At 27.3% G+C, this 22,749-nt stretch overlaps 1 protein-coding gene across 1 annotated transcript in view; it reads right to left on the reverse strand.

The window, feature by feature from the left end:
- Positions 1-19,454, reverse strand: part of LOC117176192 (putative fatty acyl-CoA reductase CG8306) — a 28,382-nt gene extending 8,928 nt beyond the window's left edge. Inside the window, exons 1-6 of the mRNA XM_033366298.1 lie at positions 19,038-19,454; positions 14,375-14,626; positions 5,246-5,495; positions 4,933-5,125; positions 528-767; positions 120-377 (exon numbers count right to left, since the gene is read on the reverse strand). Coding sequence (XP_033222189.1) covers positions 120-377; positions 528-767; positions 4,933-5,125; positions 5,246-5,495; positions 14,375-14,626; positions 19,038-19,232 — 1,388 coding nt within the window. The 5' untranslated portion in view covers positions 19,233-19,454. The remainder of the gene's footprint in view (positions 1-119; positions 378-527; positions 768-4,932; positions 5,126-5,245; positions 5,496-14,374; positions 14,627-19,037) is intronic.
- Between the last annotated feature and the right edge of the window lie 3,295 nt (positions 19,455-22,749).

Below are 22,749 nucleotides of genomic sequence, written 5' to 3' on the forward strand. Positions count from 1 at the left end.
TAGATATTTAAGGATATTTTTGAAATTTAATTGGGAGAAAAGAGGGGATGAACAGTGATTCGTATTCAATTTAATTGAAAGTCTCCATAGAAATTTGGGTTCTCAATTAATTTACTTACATCTTGTCCTTTGTGCGTGCTTTTGTTAAACTCTTAGGACTCTCTTTGCTCAGATACTGCCTGACACCTTGCGTTAAATCTACAAAGTATTCCTCCCAATTTAAACCTCTAACATCCAGCGTAAAAAGACGCTTGTCTTCAGCTGAAAGTGAATCGTGTAATTCGAGTGTACTTGGGTTATAGAACTTCCACTCAGTGAAAATGAACTTTTCCAAAAGAACGAGGGATTTATTTACGTTCGTGTGGAGGCGAACCAATCTGAAATAAAAATGTTTTCATGAAACTTTCTGTCAGTTTAGAGAACTCTAAAATAAATTCAGAATTTTATAAGAGCAAGTGTATAATACAATGTAAATTAAATAATAATCAGCAATGGAGTTAATGGAAACAGCAAAATTCGAATCTTACATTGGCCTTCCACCACAGATTTGAGTCACAGTGTCTAAAACATAGGCAGGGATCATGTGCACGAATATTGCAGAGATCCGGAACCAGAAGAGAGAGGGCAAAAGTTTGAGGGATGGATACCAAACTGCACTGCACAAAGGATATTTGTGAAGAAATTCGTCAACTCTTTCCGAAACTCGCTGCCATCTGAATGGATTAGACGTGCTCGATGTGCAATGATATATTTTCAGTTCCTTCTTACTGAAAGCAATAAATAAATTATCAATATTAATATGCGATGTGTTAACAAATGAAAAACTAATTATGTCTACAAAAATTTAAAAAAAAATTGCATTACTTGATGAAAGTAAAATAGGGTGGTCGTTTTAGGCAAACAAAAAAATTCTCGGTTCGCAAAAATTTTTCACGTTTAATAATAAAAATCTAAGTCTTAAGCCTAAAAAAATTTCCATTTGAAGTATTTAAAACATATCTGTAGATTAAATCAATTAAACTGGAACTCTTGAAACTTAAATTTTTTAAATTGAAGTTTAAAATGCTTTAATTCAGCAATTATTGCAAAAGCTTACTTGCACATTCGATTGAAGAATTTAAAAAACAGTGAAATTCTTAGTTAAATTATATTGTTTTTAAGTATTTTCCAATTAACAATTGTTTAATTGTTTTTTATACAGCAAAGTATGTTTTTGTTTTCAGATATTATTAAATATTCTTTTTAAATTAGTTTATCAAAATAAAGATCATTTTCAATTTTACCAGGAATATTAAGAAAATTTTTGTATTATCTTAAAATATTTCAAAATCCTTAACAAGTTTCAAAATCTTTTAACCTAGAAATATTAAAAATTGAACAATTAGATTTTTGTTATAAACTGAATAGTTCTTAAATTAAAAGATAAATTATTTTCATGTTAAACAGTTTAAAAATCTATAAAAAGCTTTAAAATTTTATTTCAAAATCTTGAAACATCTATACATTTTTTTAAATATATTAAAATTATAAATTATTTTCAAAACTTTTTCAGAACTTCTAAGCATCTTTTAAAATTATTCGAATTCTTCCTACATTTTTTACATATTTCAAAATTAAAAAAAGTTCCTTCAAATCTTCCTGATCCAATTTTGATAATTTTGTAAATCTTTAGAAATAATTACTTAAAATTAATTTTTCAAATTAAAGTCATTTTCAATTTTCCTGGGAATCTTAAGAAAATTTATTTTATTCTTTTAAAGCCTTTCATAATTTTTAAAACGCTTGTAAATTTTTTGTTCGAAATCTTAAAAAATCTATATTTTGATTTAAATTATGCTGTGGGCTATTTGCACCCAATTTTCGGTACGAATAGCCGGATTTTATCGGTATACATAGACACTTAGTTTAAGTTATTTGAAATCATTTGAGGAGGGGTTTTTCAAAACTGAACATCTCCACTTCTGGTCAAAATTCGTTTTTTTCGCTGATTCGGGCTGAGATTGATAGTTTGTTGAAGTTGACCGAACCTCATCTTTCAAAAGTGGTTATTTCCCATTGAAATAGTCGCTCGAAAACGTGTGTTCTCTTCAAAACTCAACACGCTGTACATGTTTTTTGGCTCTGCTGAAAAATTTCTGAAAGTGGATATGTTCAGTTTTGAAAAACCCCTCCTCATTTCAACTTATAAATTAATTTTGAATCTTCTCAGACTTAATAAATATCTCTTCAACTTACTTGAATTTTGTTCAGGAATTATAGGTGTACAATATTTATTATACATCAAAATTCAATAATTTTACTTGTAAATTAAATTTTTTGAAATAGAAAAACAAACATGGTAACGTTGAAAGTATAGTTTTTTGCTTAGTTTTGAATATTTGATTTATATTCACTGATTTTACTTGAACAATAAAATATTTCTAAATAGTAAGCAATTTTTATTTTTCCTAATAAAAATATTTCAAAATTTAAATGTTCGAATTTTAGGCTGAAACAATAATAACAATAAATTGTGAATATTTATTTTTGAAGTTATTTCAAAATTGTAAATAGTTTATAAAGTTTAAATGGGGCGTTTACATTTGTTTAAATATTAAGACTTTGCAATGAAAACAGTTTAAATTTAACCTTAAAATCTGTTAATTTTTTTATTTTGAACTGATTTCGAATCATCTTTTAAAATCAAATATTATTCACTTTTTAATCATTAAAGTACAGTTCAATTAAAAATTCAAAATTTAAAATTGTTTATAAAGTTTAAATGGGGCGTTTATATTTGTTTAAATATGAAGACTTTGAAATTAAAACAGTTTAATTTTTAACCTTAAAATCTTTAAATTTTTAACTGATTCCGAATCGCCTTTTAAAATAAAATATTATTTACTTTTTATTCATAAAAGTACAGTTTAATTAAAAAAATTATTTATTAATTTATATTCAAAGCTGATCAACTAAAAAGGTTTTTTTTTTTAAATCAAAAATTGTCTATTTCAAACGCTAATAATAATTTTAAATGTTTTAAGTCTAAAACTGCACTTTGAAATTCATTAAATAAAAAATGTACGCTAAAAATATTAGTTAAAATCTCGAAATTCTTAAATTTTAAAGTGATTCCGAATCGGCTTATAAAATCAATTATTATTCACTTGTTAATCCTTAATGTATAGTTTAAATTTAAAAATCATTACAACTTATATTAAAATTTGATAGACTAAAAAGGTTTTTTTATCGAAAATTGTCGGTTACAAACGCTACTAATATTTTTTTAAATCTTTTAAGTCGTTAATACTGCACTTAAAAACTTTTAAAATAAAAAGTGTACGTTAAAAAATTAAAATCCGCAATGGAAAATTTGTAAGTGAAAGATTTTCGAATTACGCATTGTTAACTGAATGATTTCATATTTGAAAAAGATAAAAATTCAACCCATTATTTTAAAAACTGTTGAAATCAAACTTGGACAGATTTGAGTTTTAACTCGAAAAATTTCCGGTTAAAAAAAAATTCATGGTCATTTCCCGGTTTTTTTTTGGCCGCATAAAATTCCCCGTTTCCCGGTCCAGCCTGTTCTAAACTTTTTTTTAACTGTGATAATTGATCATACAATATTCTCTAATCCTGAAAAATTCTTTTGAAACCTTTCACAGTTTCAAAAAAGCTTCTAACTCTTTTTTTCAAAATCTGCAAAAATCTACGTATTGTTTTAAATTATTTTAAATCACTCCCAGTTTTGGATTCTGATTCTTTTTAAAACTTCTAAATATCTCATCAGCTTACTCGATTTTCTTCTTTATTAAAAAATGTTCAATTGTTATTTATATATAAAAATTCAACAATTTCACTAACAAATGAAATTTTTTCAAAGGAAGAATTAAAATTGTAATGTTCAAAGTTTAATGTAGCTCTTTGAAATTTTAACGATTTAAGGATTACTTGTTCAAACAATTTAGTTTCAAATTGTTTAGTTTTGAATATTTGATTTATAATTGCTCGTTTTAAATAAATAGTTAATTATCGCTAAATATTAATCAATTTTTTTTTTAAATCAATTTTTTTTTAATTAAATGAGTTAAAAATAGAGCATTTTAGACTGAAACAATATTTGAATAGAATATGAAATTTAATCAAGGCGTTTAAATAAGACTTTATTAATTTGAAGTTATTTAAAAATTGAAAATAGTTTCTAAAGTGACAGCCGGACGTCATGCATTTATATTTATGGTTGATCAACTAAAAACGTTTTTTATACAAAGTTTTCCGTTTCAAACGCTTTTAATTTTGAATTGTTTAAGTCTAACGCTTTATTTTAAACTTTTTTGAACTAAAAAAATATGCGTTTAAAAATGAAGATATAAAGTGAGAAAATGTTAACGTAAAAGATTTTAGATATACGCATTGTAAACTGAATAATTACAAAAATTTATAAAGTTAAATTTAAAAGAAAGTAAGAAAAGATAGATTATTTTGAATTACATTATATCGTCCTATGATATTAAATCTGTGATATTGCAAGTGATTAGATAGATTGTTTTTTTTCTAAACATTTTTTTAATTCTCGGACAAGAAACAAATTCACTGTTATTTCCTGGTTTGGCAATCCAGCGTCCACTCTGTAAACTAAACTAAATTAAACTAAAAAAACAAAAGATTCTTTGATTCAACGAAATTTTTTGCATAAATATTCATTGGCTCTCCATAAAAAAAAAATGATTTTCCTTATTTTAAAGTTTTCTTTTGGTTCTATGAAAAAAGACAAGTGTTAAAGAAACGGTTTCTTCATGTTAAGACAAATATTGTATGTGTTTGAAAGAAGAAAAATCGCCCATATGCGACATCCCGTTTGAACTTTTAAAATACATAAATATTTGTGCATTTCAAAAATTTTAAATTTGAATTTAAAGCTTCCTTGATGGAAAACAGTTTAATTATTACCTATCTTGAGAGATGTTGTAAGCACAGACAAGAATACTGTTTACGACGAGGTCAACAGGAATATAGTCGTAAATTAGATCTTTCGCAACTGGTAAACGTCGCACGACTCCCTTGCTGGCTCCCATCAAAAAACCTTGCGGTCCATTCTTTGAAACAGTCCATCCCGGTACCGGTTCTTTCCATGCTCCAGTTACTAAAATACATTAGAAGATTATCTTGAGAAAAATTTCTGAATTGATAATGATTTTAATATTAATTATTTTGAAAAAAGTGAAATAAATTTTTCAAGCAGATAATTGAAAGACAATCTTACTCATTGAGGGGCGCACAATAGTCGCTGGAAGATTTGAATTCGCAACTTCATGTTCAGCCAAATGTTTCGTGAAAGTGTAGGGATTGGGATGATCTTTAATAATTTTGGCAGTCTCCGCTTTTAAAGTAGCGTCGTCAGATTCCTCAACCAGTTTCAAAAGTTCTTCCACATCGACTGGGGGAGGATAAAGTTTCTCGTGACATTCGCGAAGAACTGAATTTACGTAAGCGCTTGAAACGTGAACCAAGGCCTAAAAAAATGTCATTAGTTAAATAAAAAATCAATGCAGAAAAATGTAGATATTAGTTACACATATACAGAGAATAAGAAGTATGAAATTATATACAAAATTGAATTTTTTTAATGGAACAATTTCAAATTCCAACACTCAAAATGGTTTAATTAAAAATTTTACTTTCTGCTTCTCAAAATTGGTCTATATTAAACTGACAAGTTTTTAAATGAAACTATATTAAATAAAAATATTTATATTTTAATAAACTACCATTTAAACATTTCAGGACTGAATGTTAAAATATGTTCGTTAATAGATTCGATATACTGATTGCATTAACTAAAAAGTCAATGAAGTAAAAAACAGAACAACTAGATAAAGATTTTTATCGAAAATGAATTTATTTCATAACAAATTCTTAAAAAATAATACATATTTAGTTAAAAGTTTTTCTTCAAAATATCGTTTTTTATACAATGATTTAAATAAACAGAAATTAACAATTTTAGTTAGAATTTTAGGTCAGTAATAATTTTTTCAACCTCTTAGCATTGATACTTCTTTTAACTAGTATAATTTAATAACGAGGAGTAATATATTTTCTTTTTTTTCTTGCTATATTTTTAGAAAAAAATTTCTATCATACTGTGCTATCGTGACCTTTATTTTTTTATTTCTCGGAACAGAATAATTCTTTCGGATCAAACATTTTTTATTCTCATTCATGATCCCCATATTTCGGGTGAAATTTATATTTGTTTCGAAAAATTGAAAATTTTATTTTTAATCATTACCTAAAGCTGATTTTGAAAATCAAATTTTTTTACGTCAAACTTTATTTGCCCATATTCAGAAACTTAATAACTTTATTTAATTTTTAACTATTTAACTATTTGTTTTATCTAATAAATAGTTTTACAATGTTATATAATATTTTTTTGAAAAGTTCCCATTTTTTTTTGGTTATCTTGTTCTATACTTCCACTCTTCGAATATTTAAAATTGAATTAATTAAACTTGAAGTTTAAACAATTAAACAATCTTAAAGAACCATTCATATTTTAAGCAAAATTCAGGTATTAAAAAGTTCGTTAAATTGTACCAGTATTTTAAGTTGTAAATGAAAAAGCTTAAAATTGATCAATTTCCTATTCGTAATATTTAAATTCCAGCATTTTTAATGATAACAATGTTCAGAGTTGAACAATTTGAATCGTGACTAATTTTGAACAATTTTATCATAAATGAAAATTTACTTCATTGTATAAATTCATACTAGTATGATTTAAAACTGAAAAAAGCTTTTAAATTTTTTCAATGTATTGTGAACAACATTTGAAGTCCAAACTATTTCTGAATTAAGCTTAATAAATAGAATAATTTCAATTTCAAAGGGTTTAAAATTAATTTTTTATAATTTGATACATTGAAATAATACTATTTTCAATGACGATCTTAAACTTTGAACAATGTAGGCCTAAAATCCTGTAATACTTAACAAATTCGTATGTACTTGAACATTAGGACGATTGATTTTATAAGGTAAAAAAATATGACTTTGAAATCTGAACACACACACCCTGGACTACGTTGTACCTTTTTAATCAAAAAATGTTTAGACACAACAAATTCAAAATTGACTTGATTTAGAGACCCCCCTATTTCAGATTTGTCTTTTTTATTGATTTGTTTATGTTTTTATTTTCTCAGTGTCTTGAAAATGCTTATACTGCATTTTTGTATATATACAGAATTATTCCTTTTTACATTAACGGTATTTTACATCATTTAATGTAAAATTTGGAAACTGATTCTTAAGGAAAATAATAATTTTTGTCTTCCTTAACAACTTTTTCACATTTTCTATAAGGATTTAAAATACGGTCTGCCAATTGTAAAATAAAATACATAAGTAAATTAAAATAGTTACTTATTATAGAAAAAAGTGAAGCAATTAAGAAAAAATTCGTATTTCCCTTAAAAATGAATTAACAAAATTTCATTAAATTATTTACAATTATGGTAATATAAAAAGGGATAATTTCATGTGTATAAAAATCTAATATATGCATTTAAAAGTCACTGAGAAAATAAAATCAACACAAAATCAATAAAAAAAGACGAAACTGAAATCAAGAACGTCTAAATTATATTTTTTAAGAACCAAAGTGAACATACATATTTAGTTTAAAAACAGTTATAAAATTGAAGAATTAATAATTGTATATTCTTCACAGCACAAGCAATTTTAGTAAAAAATCTTAAATTGAAACCTAAAAAAGGAGAAACTTCCAACTGTTTTATACATTGTTACATTATAAAACTTAAAAATTTCAAATTGAGTTTGATACATTCAAAGATTAACTTCAAACTACATTAAATTAATCAAATTAAATGAAATTATGATTGATTGCACAATACTTGTAAAGATATTTTTAAAAATTCATTAAAACTAAGATAAGGAAGGCAAGTTTATCTTACAATGAAATCATTTTTGAAGTCAACTTCGTGCATGGAAAATCAGATTAATATTTCTGATGGTGTAGTAGTTATAATATGTATAGTAGGGTAGCCCAAAAATGCATTGGAATTTTTATTTTTATTTTTATAGGGACACCCCAGAAATTTGTTCGAATCCACATAAAAATAAATGCATTTTTTTTATTTTGAAAAAAAAATGATATTTGAGATGCCGCAAGCTCCATGAAGCTTAACACGTATTTCCTATAAGAAAAAAGGACGTGTATGTCAATCTTATTCAGAATCATCAATACTACTTCAAATAGAATTGAAACTCAACATTTCTCTTTACAATTAGCCATAACATACGAATAAAATATCACTTTTCAAATTTCAACACCATAAGTCGGTTTAATAGGATCCCAAAAAACCCCCATGTGAAAAAATGGGTTTTGCGATTTTTCGACGCTAAATATGACTTTTTTGGCGCTAAATATGACTTTTTTTGCGGCTATTTAATGCAAATTAATTTTGGCACATGAAAGACCATTTGATACTGATAGTTAGATGTTCCCATACATTTTTTAAACAATCTATTATTGTTTTTAACCATTTTCTCATAGAATGGTGTTAGAAAGACGTGGTTTTTTCAAAAAAATTCCACTTATGGTCCAATTTTTAAGTAGAGCGAAGTGATAGTTCATCAATATTAATAAGAGTGATTGTTTAAACAATTTATCAGTATTGTTAATAATATTCTCTTAGAAAAATGCTACCAAATTGCAGTTTAAAAAAATCACTTTTAGTTAAACTTTCTATGATAATAAGTTAATTAATTAATTAGAGTCAAGAAAATTAATTGTATAAACAATTTATTATTATCAATAATATTATATTTGAATAATGCTAGAACGATGCCGTTTTCTCTGAAATTTCTGGCTTTTTGTCCAATGTTCAATAGCAGTGAAGTAAATAATGAATTAAAGTTAACAAAAAGAAATCTCTAAACACTTTATTATTATTGTTAATAATATTCTCTTTGCTTAATTGATAGAATGTCGCGGTTTTTTCTGGAGTTTTTTACTGTCTGTCTATTTTCCATTAGGCGTTACTTAATAATTAATTAGATTTAGCAAAAATAATTGTTTAAACAAATTATTATTGTTTATAACAATCTTTTCCTAGATAAGTGCTTGAAAGTTGTGTTTTTTTAATAAAATCTTCAACTTTATTTCGCCTGCTTAGTTATTAACCATTAATAAATAAACATTAGAGAAAACAACATTTTAAATAATCTCTTTCTTTTTTATAAATATATTTTTCTGAAATAAAACAGATATTTAAAATATGCTTTAAATTTTCTACACCGATCATATTGAATACAACCATACTATTTGAAAAATCATTTTTTTTTGTGGTTAACTTATTATTTCTTCATAAATAAAAAGACGATGGAAAGTTAAAGATTTTAGAAAAAAACCTCGACTTTTTAGCACTTATCTGAGAAAAGATAGTGAAAAACAATATTAAATTGTTTAAACAACATTTTTGTTAAATTTCATTAATTATTACCTCACAACATGAAAAATGGTGAAAAAGGTTTAAAAGGTTAAAATGGCCGAAAAAACCGCAACTATCAAGTATTAATATAGATGAAGATAGTTAAAAATAATAATAATATGTTTAAACCATTATTGTTGCTAAATTCAATTCATTATTAAGTCACGCCTAATGAACAATAGACAAACAGTTGAAAATTCCAGAAAAAACTGCAACATTCTACCAATTAATCAAAGAGAATATTATTAACAATGATAATAAATTGTTTAAACAATTATTCTTGTTAACTTGAATTCATTGTTACCTCACTTTAATTGAAATTTGGACAAAAGCAAGAAATTTCAGAAAAAACAGTATCTTTCTAGCATTATTCAAATATAATAATAAATTGTTTAAACAATTAATTTTCTTGACTCTAATTACTTACTTAACTTAATTGAAAATGTCACTGAAAGAGATATTTTTTAACTGCAATATTGTAGCATTTTTTAAAGAGAATTTTTAAAAATATAATAAATTGTTTAAATAATCACTTTTATTAACATTGATGAACGATCACTTCCATCTAATTGAAAATTGGACCATAATAGGAGTTTTTTTTTTGAAAAAACCGCGTCTTTCTAACACCATTCTATGAGAAAATGGTTAAAAACAATAATATATTGTTTAAAAAATGTATGTGAACATCTAACTATCAGTATAAAATGGTCTTTCATGTGCCAGAAACAATTTGCATTAAATACCCGCAAAAAAGTCATATTTAGCGCCAAAAAATCGCAAAACCCATTTTTTCACATATGGGTGTTTTTTGGGCCCTATAAAACAGACTTATGTTGTTAATATTTGAAAAGTCATATTCTATTCGTATTCTATGGCTAATTGTGAAGAGAAAGGTTGCGTTTCAACTCGATGGAAATAATATTGAGGGTTACGAAAACGATTGACAAAAACATCTTTTTTTCTTATGGGAAATTCGTGTTAAAAACTTCTTTAACTGACTAAAAACATTCATTTTAACAATGTTTTTTGCCATTCAATTTTTTCTTACTATTAATTTTTCCATATTGCATGTCCCTGTCAATTTTCCCCTATAAGATAAATTAACCCCCCAAGTATTAATTCAACAAACAAACAAATTGACAAGTTGTAAGGAAATTTTGAAAAATAAAAAATTCATATTTTCTCGAAAACGATTGAACCGATCTTGATTGTTAAAATATATGCTTTAAAGTGTACTAGAGGTTCTTTAAAAAATTCAAGAACTAATTCAGTCTAATATGGGGAAGAAAAAAATTTTTAAATAAGTTTCTTTTAAAGGAATTACTTTTGGTACACCATCCTTTTTCTCCTATATCACCTCACATTCGAGTATTCAATATATATTTTTGCGAAAGTGATAGATTCATTACTTCATAGTTAAAAAAATAATAAAAACTACCTGTTGGCCCCTCATATGCATGCAATTCCATGGTAATGAAAGGTCAACTGAATTAATAGCTTATGACGCACAAATTTCTACGCAATAGTGTAATAAAAATCAAATACCAAATTATTATTCGAATTATTCCTCAGTCACAGCATGAATTTATTCTAAGTAGATGGAAAATACCTCTTTTCGATCGTTCACTGCTGACATTCGCAAAAGTAATTTCATATTTGCCCAGGTTACACCACGTGGAGGTCTTCAATCAGAATAACATCCCTCACTTCATATACACTATATAAAGACTATATATATATGCATCCTCTACTAATAACTTAACAAAGCATATAACACTGTATAAATACACGATACACAACAATTTACACATAGACACCTGGTCAACGAGTATTGCCCACCCTGAGCGAAATTGGTCCAAATAAAGTGTAATTTTTGAAGGAACTTGTTGAATTAACAAAAAAAATACCGGAATGAAATTCATGCATATTATTATTTTGTTCAAAATCAGCCCAAGATGAGATTATTTTATTGAGCTGTTTTAAAATTATGACATTTAAAAAAAACACACACAATTGTTTCCATGCTGAATATCTCGGAGTCTATACATCATAAAAAAACTCCGAGAAGAAAAAATATTTATTTGTACATGTCATATAAGTGTGTTTAAAGAAGAAACAATTTTGGGAACAACTTTTGTCTTCATTTTTTACCATTTTTTTTCAAATTAATATTTTATAATCTTTATACATAAAAGAATATAGTTAATAGATTTATAATTATATTATTCTGTGTATAAAAGTTAGAAAATATTAATTTAACATAAAAACAAAAAATGGTAAAAAATGAAGAAAAAAAATTCCCAACATTATTTTTTCTGCACACAAACTTATTTTACATGTAAAAACAAACATTTTTTCTCTTTGGAGTTTTTTTTTTCTATAATGCATAGACTCCAAGATATTCAGCGTTGAAATAAAGTTTTTCTTCTCAAAAATATGTCATAACTTTAATTTAAGTTGAAATTTCGCTAAAGTGATTTTCAAAGAAATTAAGACTGGGATCATTTTTTGACATATTTTCTTTATACCTTGAAATGTTTTTAACCTGAGAACTTTTTTTATATGTAAAAAAATCGCCCTCAAACTTGGAGGAATGCAAGAACCGTCAGTAAATTACGTTTATGTACGGTTTTTTTACATCTCACAGATATTTTAAATATAAGAAAAGTTCTTAGGTTCAAAAAATGTCAAGGTTATATAAAAAAGGGTTCCAGTTAATTTCTTTGAAAATAATTTTAATCGCAATTCCTACTCAAATAACGTACATAAACGCACTTTATGGTCTTCTGATAAATTTTCCAAAGTTTCAGTCCAATATTTTCTTTACAAAAAAGATTTCAAGTTCAAAAAATTATTCAGTGAACTGAAAAAGTGAGGTCGGTAATATAGGAATGTGAATGTGTCACATGCCCTTAATAAAAAAATGTCATCTTGGGCTCATTTTTAAGAAAATACAAATACACATATATTTTATTTCGATTATTTAAATCTACAAGTTCCTTAAAAAATTACACACTTTTTATGTGAGCAAAAACTGGAAAAAATAGTTTTTTTTACTATAAAAAAACTTAATTTTAAATTTTGGAGTTTTCAAAATACATGCATTTTTCACGCGTATTGTACTAGCATTTGTGGTTTACTTTTATTTTTAATTGCGGAATGATCTCAGTTCTTCGTGACGGAAGGGGAGGATTTGTTTGTTAAGTTATTAATAATAGGATATACATAGTTAAATGTGGTGTATATGAAGTAAAGGATGATAATTTGACTGACGACATCCACGTGGTGCATCCTGGGCACCACGTGGTATACTGGTATACTACGAGGTAATGCTTCGATAACCTCCGCAAAAATATACATTGAATACTTGAATGAAAAAAAAGTTTGATGTACTAAAATCACTTGCTTTAAAAATAAATTATTTCAAAATATTAATAATTTTTTTAGCCCCTTACATTCAACAGAATTAGTTCTTGAATTTTTTTCAGAACTCTTTAGTACCCTCTATAACATGTATTTTAACGATCAAGATCGTCTCGGCCGTTTCCCAAAAAATATGATTTTTTGATTTTTCAAAATTTGTTTATATCTTTTTGTAAAAGAGAATTTTTTTGAATACTTAAGATAAATTTATCTTATAGAAAAAGCCACTTACCCCCGTAATATGGATCACATCAACGGGAGCACCCAGACCATCCTTATCATGCTACGACCTTTGTCTATGGCTAAACTCGTTAAAACAATTTTCACTTATTTTAAAAATTGAAAACAATGACAAAAAGTTTTAAACGTTCAAATGAGCGATGAAAACAAAAAATTGTGAAATTAAATTTGTCTTCTGTAATTTTTTCGGCCACCTAAAAATGAATTTCATGCAGATATATCGCCAGATTTTTTATTTGAGGGAGGGGGGAGGGTGCGAAACCACCCCTAACGCGATTTCCTTCCTTGTGACAGCAAACTGAGCTACGAACTTGACAAATTTAATACATATTCAACAAAGTAATAACTCTAACCGTTAGGAGTCGTCACCAGACGGAATTTTTTTACGTTGAGAAGCCCCACTCAAACCCCTGAAACCCACCCTTAATGAGAAAGGATTTTTTGAATTGGGAAAATCGACAATAATACACAGAAGTTGATTTTTTCATACTGATTTCAAATTTGGAAAAATTCTTCTTATTGCTCCCCCGAAGAACGGTAGTGGCCAGAAACCTCGCTTTCAATTCCAAAAACAACCTCTAATTAATAAGCCACAAAAAATAAAAAAATCGATCAAGACAGTCCGAATTGATTAATTATGGGTATCTTTTGGGAATGATAGCGAAATATCTGGCCACCAACGTTCTTCGGGGGAGCAACAAGAATAATTTTTCAAGATGTTAAATCCCTGAGAAAGCATTACATTTTGGGTGTTTTTATCGATTATATGAATTTTGAAAATCGGGTATAAATAGGGGTGACTTTTAGAGCTTTTCTTAAATTTTTAGATCACCATCATTCTTTCAAGGATTATTTTTATAAATGTTTTAGCTTACAAAATAACCATAAAATTATTAATTTCCTACTGACATTTCAAAGAAGCGAAAGTAAGAAAAACATGCATGTACAAGAACTCTTGTTAAAATAATTATTTTGTCGTCAGTTTTAAACTTTTTTTTATAGAATTATTTTTTTTCTTTCATAAGACGACTGATAATATCATTTCAATTCTTAAAATCATAGAAAACTTTTTTTTCAGAAGAACTAATTTTGGCACGACAAACTACCTCAAGTAAATGTTATCTGAAAATTTAGAAGTATGACATTTTTTTTCTTAATAAATATTTACTGAAAATATAAGGGTGATGTTAGCTGAATAATTTAACACTCACCTTGAGGTCTCTAATTTCCTGGGAGATCTGTACGACACGCCGAGTGCCCAATAAATTAATATTGACTGTACTCTTTAAATCGGCTTCAAAGTCCAGTGTGGCTGCTGAATGTACAACTATATTAATATGTTCGACTAAAGTCAACCTGTCATTGGATGAAAGGCCTAGGTTGTCTTCTCCAACATCTCCTGCGACAGCGATTAATTTTTTGAAGAGATCTTCGTTGTTTTCTTTCTTGATTCTATCGAACACCTGAAAAAAATTCCGAATAGTTCTATGTTTTGTTGTCTCCAAATAAAAAAAAATGGAACAAACTAATTACTCACAAATTTAGATTCAAATTACAACAATATATAAAAAAGTTATTCAAGGCCATCTAATACAAACTGGGATATAGAGTTGAACATTTGGAAAATTAAATAAAAAGCGCTAAAGAACGTTTTTATTTTTCGTTTGCATTGTCATAGATAATCTCAAAAAATGTGCAAGAAAGAAATCGGGTAAGGACGACATGGCCTTAAATGTCTGGGATGTCTACTTTACGAATAATGTTTCTCAAATACTTTTTGACGAAATGAAACCATGAAACTTCATTCTTCAATTACGTTTTATAAGGAACAAGATATTGCGTCCAAGGTACAAAGTACACTGTTTTATTTAAGCAATTATGCATAACTTCGGAATTCACTAAACCTTTTAAGGTTATCTAACACGTTTCAAAGGTAACATTACATCATTTAATCTAAAGATGCTTTTGAAATTTTTAGAATTACGTTTTGAATTAAAAAAATTAAGTTTAGAATACAAAATTTCGAAATTTGACTTTCGAATGAGCTCAAGAATATTTTATTCACTATTTCTGAAGATTATGATTCTTTTATATTTCCGTTTATTAAAATATAATATGTTTAATCTAGCTTCTTTTTAAAACCTACTTTAAAACATCAGAAACTTACAAATTATAATTTTATTTGATTAATACCTACGTCAGAAAATTTCAAACTTATTCTGGTTTAATTAATTATTTCTAACATGTTCGATGCATTCAGAAGAGTTGTCGATTCTTTTTATGAAATACAGTAAAAACAAAAGAGATACTAATTTTTTTTCAATATGAAAAAATGTAAATGTGTAAAATGTAAATTTGTGGTTTTCTTAGAAAATACTTCATGCAACCTTCAACTTCGATCTTGAACGTTATGCCAATATTATTTTAAAATATTTTATGTGACTTTTCAATGAAGATACTGATGATTGACGATTCCTAAATACGCATGTGAAAAAGCACAAATCATTGTAAATACAAAATATTGAACAAAAAATAAGCCTTATAATAATAATTGCAAAAGAATATATCCGTGAGGCTTTTCGTGAAAATCAAACATCGAAATTTGTAGGCATCATTTAAAAAAATGTGATTCTTATATCTATATATATGAACATGGTTCAGAATTGCAAGCAACGAGGTGTTTTATTGAACCTCGGGCACCCATCGATTAAGGCATACTAATTGCTGGTGTCCGTTGAAGACAATTTACTCTGCAAGTCTATGCGAGGGAAGCGGTACTGTGGTTAATAAATCTGAATTCAAATTGTAATTTGAGTTTTAGATAAGAAATGCTTGAAATTTGAATCTTTTTCTGTGCTCTACAATAGTTTATAATGATAATTTAAACAAATAAAATGAAACATGTGTGTACACTGCAAAATTAAAACAGTAAAATAAACAATATTCTTAATTTTTATTGATAACAATTCACAACTGTAACCACTTAAATCTTTGATTTCAAATTTCGGCCGTTTCATTCAAGATGTTAAAAATGTAACTTCAAATCACTTTTGGTTTTATTTTCGAAGACACTGAAACCAAAGTATGTAACCAACCGATGTAAGACGTACATAAAATACACGAATTTTCATCAAAATATTTGTATTTTCAACTCAAAAAGATCATTTTTAAACAAAAAATGGAAGAAATAAATGGTTACTTTTTAAACCAGTGATGAATATTCAATAAGAAAATGAATCCTGAACGAAATGTGTAAATAGTTGATATTTCCACCAAAACTACTTTCATTTTTAATCGAAAACAGTTGAATTAAATAAAAAATATGAATTAAAAAAAAATTAGTCTAATTCTTAACCAAAACAGAGTAATTAAAAAACATGAATTTTCAACCAAGAAAGCTATATTACTCGATAAAGAAAAAAAATCTTATCTAAAATGTTGAATTTTTAAGATGAAAAGAGACATTTTTTGCAATATATTTGCGTTTTCAACCCAATAATATAAATGTATAACAACACAGTTGAATTTTCAATCCAAAATATATGAGTTTCCAACAACAACATAAATAAATTTTTAACTAAAAACAGATAAATTTTCAAGAAAAAATAGAATAGTTAGATTTTCAATTGAAAAATTAATCTTCAACCAAAGAAATACGAATTTTCAACCAAATAGTTAAATTTCAACCAAAGAAATGTATTTTAAACTAAAATTATGAATCAAACGAAACAAAAAATTTAACCTCACACTTGAATTTTCAAGCCAAAAAATTAATTTTCTTCCAAAATAGAAAAATTGTCAACAAAAGACATGAATTTTCAACTAAGAACGATAAAATGTATTAATAGGTGTTATTTATGTGACTATTACGCTAACTACTGGTAAATAATTACCCGTAGTCATAAAACTTCCAACACTTTTTAAAAAAGATAAAATTTTAACGAAAAATAGAATAGATGTATATCAGTTATAAAAATTAATTTTCAAACAAAGAAACAAATCTTGAACATGAATATAAGACAAACTAAAAAAAGTGTTCAACCGCAGAAATGAACTTTTATCCTGACATAAAATAGTGAAATATCCCGTAATAAAATTAATTTTGAACCACATTAAATAAATGTTCTAACAAATAGTTAAATTTTCAACCAAACATGTGAGCTTTCAGCAAAGAAGATTAAATTTCTATAAAAAAGATCATTTTTCCACAAAAAATGGAATAGTTAAATTTTCACTTTAATGAATTTTTAAGTAAAATGATGGATATGCAAAACAAAAAAATGAATTTCCGATCCAATAATTAAATTTTCATGAAAATACATAAGATAAGTTTTCAACCAAAAATAAAACGGTTAAATTATCAGAAAGCAAAATTTAACCAAAAAACAAAACGAATTTTCAGCCAAAGAAATGAATTTTTTACGAAAAACAGAATAGTAGTTAAATTTACAACCATAGAAACAAATTTTGAACAAAATAGTTGAATGCTACACCAAGAAGATTACATTTCTATAAAAAAGATCAATTTTCAACTAAATACACAAATTTTCAACTAAAGGTCAATTTGCCAGCCAACAATAGAAGAGTACAATTTTCAGTAAATGAATCATTTTTCAAACCAAGAAAAATTAATTTCCAATGAAACAAATTAATTTTCTATTAAAAAAAGCAATTTTCAACCAAAGAAATAAATTTTTAACAAAAAAAATTATAACAAAAAAGACCTTAATTTTAAATAAAAAAAGAGCTCAATTCAACCAAAAAAGATGCAAATTCTACAAAGGCAGGTGAATTTTCAATCCAAAAAGACGAATTTTTAACAAAACAATCGAATTTCCAACCAAGAAGAATGACTTTTTTGCCAAAATTGTTGAATTTTCAAAACAAAAAATAAAATTAGCTTCAACTTTAGGTTATCGAAAATTCGCTAATTTTTCAGGATTTTCTCACATTCCCTGAACTGACTGATTTATCCTAATAAACAATAATAATGATCATTTTCCACTTAATTTACTGTTAGGCATATTTAATTTTTTTAAGTGAATATTTGTCATTTATCTACATACATTTTTAACTTGCGAATAATTAAAATTACATAATTGTTTTCGTTTGGTTATCTGAAACATATTTTTTGGAATAAAATCAATAATTCCACATTAGAATGTAAAACTACGTATTTGTCATTCTAGTTAAACTACAGGGCTGCTAGTCGTTAAGTATGCAAAACATGGAAAGGAATAAGGAATGTGACTAGCTCCCGCAGTTTAAACTTTTTTATGGGTGAACCTTATTTTGTATTTGTTTTCTCTGATTTTGGACACTTATTTTATTATTAAAAGTAAATTTTCGATTATTATCAGTGATAAATTTGTCTGATGAATTAATTAGTTTTGATATAACTGTTAATATATTTTTGATAGTGTACACAGATTATGAAATATTAAAAATGAATATCATGGAGTAGTTTCCAAAAGAAAACCAGGTGTCAATTATTGCTGTTTCTTTTATCCTTTGACAATATATTTATTATTCGTTATATTGTCATTCACTGTTACGTCTACTAAACAATTGTTGAAAATTATACCTAAAACTTAATCAAATCAATAAAATATAAAATGTTCTTACATAACCTGTACCTTAGAATTTAAGAGATAAAACATGAAATAAATTGTAGTCATTATAACAGACTTGCACTAAAACAGAATTTGAAAATTCCTCGAAAAATTCTTCTATAGATTTTATCTCTTTTCTAGTAAATTAAAGATAACAGAATCATTTATAACGGTTCCAACGGTTCTACGTCCCAAAAATAAAAACTATATATGCAACGGCTAGTCTGAAATCTAACCAAACAAAATATTAAATCAGACTTACCGAATTTTTCATCAACTCCACGAGTCGTTCCTGAATATCCTTGCCTTTTTTGGGTCGAATAAGAATATAGATATTTTTCACGCCCGAACAACATCGCAGTAATTTTTCGATCAGACAAACACCCAGAAAACCGGTACCACCCGTGACAAACACGTTTTTATCCCGGAAAAAATCTGCGACCGCCGAAGATGCCATTGCACTCGGATAAATCGCAAGTGAATTCTACCAACGTTCCTATTTCAGGTTGTTGTCACCACAAGAAAGATTCAAAACTCAAATTAGAAAAGGCGGTTAAGGCTCATGAGACGTCTTGTAGCAGAAACGACAAACACTGAAAATCAACTACAACTGAAATCTTCTCATCCAGTCCAACACATGCGAAACGACGCCACATGCGCTACGTCACAAGCCGACTTCCTAGACAAGAGGGAGTGTGAAAAGGAGAAAATAACGGGATACGTGCGAGATCGAGAGAGAAAGATTTATCGGATTGAGTGAAAGAAGGCAAAGAGAGGGACGCAGTTCAGGAACGGAGGCCCATGGAAGTTTCCCGAAGCAAACAGGTATTACATATTTTTATTTTTCTGTCATCTCGTATTAATTTCGTAATAGATTCTTTCTTTGTTGACATTAAGTATCTGTAGTTTGACCCTTCATTTGCCATTAGGCACTCGTGAATTCTGAATTTCTAACCTAAAAATTTTCATGATTTTATATTATTTGAATTTAATTCGTTACTAGTTGCTCCAGTGAACAGTTTAACCGTTGAAGGAGAAAAAAATAATTTGAGGCATTTATTTTTACATGTTTACGTTATTGATACTGATATAGATTCATTTATTTGCTATTTCTATCCATAGAATTTTATTTTTGTGGAATCGTTTCGTTTTATCAAAAAAATAAAATTGGTATACAATAGAGTTTCGGCCAAAAACATTTGTCATTGTTATGAACCATTTTTATAAAGAAATTCGACATTTCAGGGCATTAGAAATTTTGTTTTTTTATTATGCGGAATAGGGCGATACAAAAGTGCATTGGACATTGTTTTCCCTAATTTGATGCCTTTCCCCACAAATTTATTCGAATCGACAAAAAATAATTGAGTTTAAAAAATTATATTTTTAGGTTACGCAAAACCCCATGCAGTTTAATACTTATTTTTCATAAGAAAACATAACTTTTTTGTATATTTTATCTAGGATCGTCAATATTTGGGTATACATATATTTCAGCTTTTTGTCACCACAAGAAAGATTAAAAACTCAAATTAGAATATAATATATATATAGAATATAAATGAATACACCAAACTCCCGCTTTCAGACAAGTGTCAGGAGTTGCCTTCAAATGGCCTTGGACAGATTTCGGGGGGACAGAAACCTAAACAGTGAGGGTCGCGTGACTCATTTCCAATTGGAATATATGTATGTGTATAATGTCGCAACCGCGCTAGCCCTACTTCCCTGATGGAGCCAGCAGTTGTAGGAAGGCTGAGAACGGGGTGACTGAAAACGAGAGTTTGGTGTAATTACTTTTTAATATCTCTTCCAAAAGCCTGTTTTATTGGGTTCCAAAAAACAAAGCATACATATGTGAAAAATTACGTTCTTTAAGTTTTTGGTGCTAATTAACATTTTTTGTGCTTTTTCGATTACAAGTGGTTTCTAATCAGTAAAATACTCCTTTCTACTGATAATAAGATGTTTACATAAATTGTGTAAACAGTTTATTATTTTTTTCAATAATTTTTTCTTAGAAATGAGTTAGAAACTCGCAACTTTTCCGCATTTAAAAAATGTTTTTCAACTCTTCAGTTACAGCGAGACAATAATAAATTTCATTTATTATTATTTATCGTAATAATATTCTATAAAATAATGGTAGAAAGTTCAGTTTCTTAACAATTTTCCACTTTTTGTCCACTTTTCACTTAGAGTGGGTAATAATTAATGAAATTTAGCAAACCCAATTGTTTAAACAAATTATTATTTATAACTATCTTTTCCTATATTAATAAGTTTTGGCTTTTTAGTCATGAAAAAATAATAATGAAACATAAGAGAAAATAATTTTTATACAATGTATTTTTTGTGAATATATTTTTCTAAAATAAAACTTATATTTTGAATATTTTTCTCATTTTCTGTATGGATCATAATCACCTTTTAGTTGAAAATATAATTAACTCCCGATATAAGAACGGCTTTGGGCATGGCTTGTAGTGGTCTTGATCCTAAATCCGAGCTGAGAGTGCGACCCTCAAGCTGTTTTTGAAGCTTGGCTGAACACCTGTTTTTCGGCCCTGCGGCTCCTCTCATCACACAAATTTGGAGACAACCGATTCTATGAAGATCGTAAACCGGGGTTTCTTGTATCGGGAGTTAAGTGTAATTCTGTTTTACCTAAGGACTCACGTCTATTGTAAAAAATTCTTCTCTAATAGTTACATTCAACTGTTTTTTAATTAAAATCTTGTTGATTGAAATAATATCTATTACATTCTTTATTAATAATTCAATGTTTTTGTAGAAAACTCGTTTCTTTAATTGAAACTTATTTGTTAAACTTAAAATGTAACTATTCCATTTCTGGTTTAAAGTTGATCTTTCCCAGTTAACAACATTTAACTATTAGATTGCAAATTTATGTAATTTGTCGAAAATCTACCTTTTTTCCTAGTCCGCCAACTTATGATTACATACACTGGTATTAAACTCAGTATCTATTTATTTTAAATCTCAATACATTTAAAAAAATTACGAAATACAAGAAAAAAGAGTGAAAGGGCAAAATCATTACGTTTGCTTATATAAAAGCCTTGATAAATATCTATATCTGTGACGCTTATTGGCATTGATATTAATATTGCGTACTCATAATGAGCTGAAGCTTTTGCTTTATACATATTGGTATTATATTATATTTCTGATACAAAAAATCTACCCGCCTCGCGGGTACAGTCTCATCGCGCGCTGCGCGCGTGGCTCGCAGGTTTGAGCGCGCCTAGAGCGAGCGACTGTTGGATCTCGCGCTTCGTGCTCGATAATGTGTTTACCTCGCGCTGCGTGCTCAATCTGTCTGCACAGACTTTTTAAAACTAAAGGTGAAAGTATCGAAAACAGTGATTTGGTAATTGTGAATTCTCTTTTATTAAAGCTCCTTCGACTTTAACAAACACATTCTCATCACGTATCTCGTGCTTCGCACTCGTGTTTATCCCTGAAATTTTATATTTTATAGTGTGCCAAAAGCCAATCTAATAGATTAATTTTTTTCAAAACTTATCGTGCTTACGAACAGACAGGCAAACATAAAGACAGACATCACGAAAGACAGATACAGATACACATTCGTAAAAATCTGTTTTTCGGATTCAGGGGTTTTCAAAACGTGGACCTTTTGAGAAAAACTAGGGATGTCAAATTTTATACAAATCTAATACCTTCTTCGATGAGAATGTAAAAATAATTTATTTGTCATGAATAATTTTTGACGGTTCTGTTTTTGGTTTTAATCGTAAAAAATAGCATTAAAAACATAACAAATTAAATTTTTTGAACCCCGACACACGCGATTAAAAAGAAATTGAAAGACAAAAGTTGTGTTAAGAATGTGCCCACGCAGCGGGCATATTTTTTTTTACTGTTCATGATGTTTTTCGTGATTAAAGCCAAACCTACGCTACCTATCAAAAAGTGTTTAATAACAA

Source organism: Belonocnema kinseyi, chromosome 7, assembly GCF_010883055.1.
Source record: "Belonocnema kinseyi isolate 2016_QV_RU_SX_M_011 chromosome 7, B_treatae_v1, whole genome shotgun sequence".
In the NCBI taxonomy this organism is placed as follows: Eukaryota; Metazoa; Arthropoda; class Insecta; order Hymenoptera; family Cynipidae; genus Belonocnema; species Belonocnema kinseyi.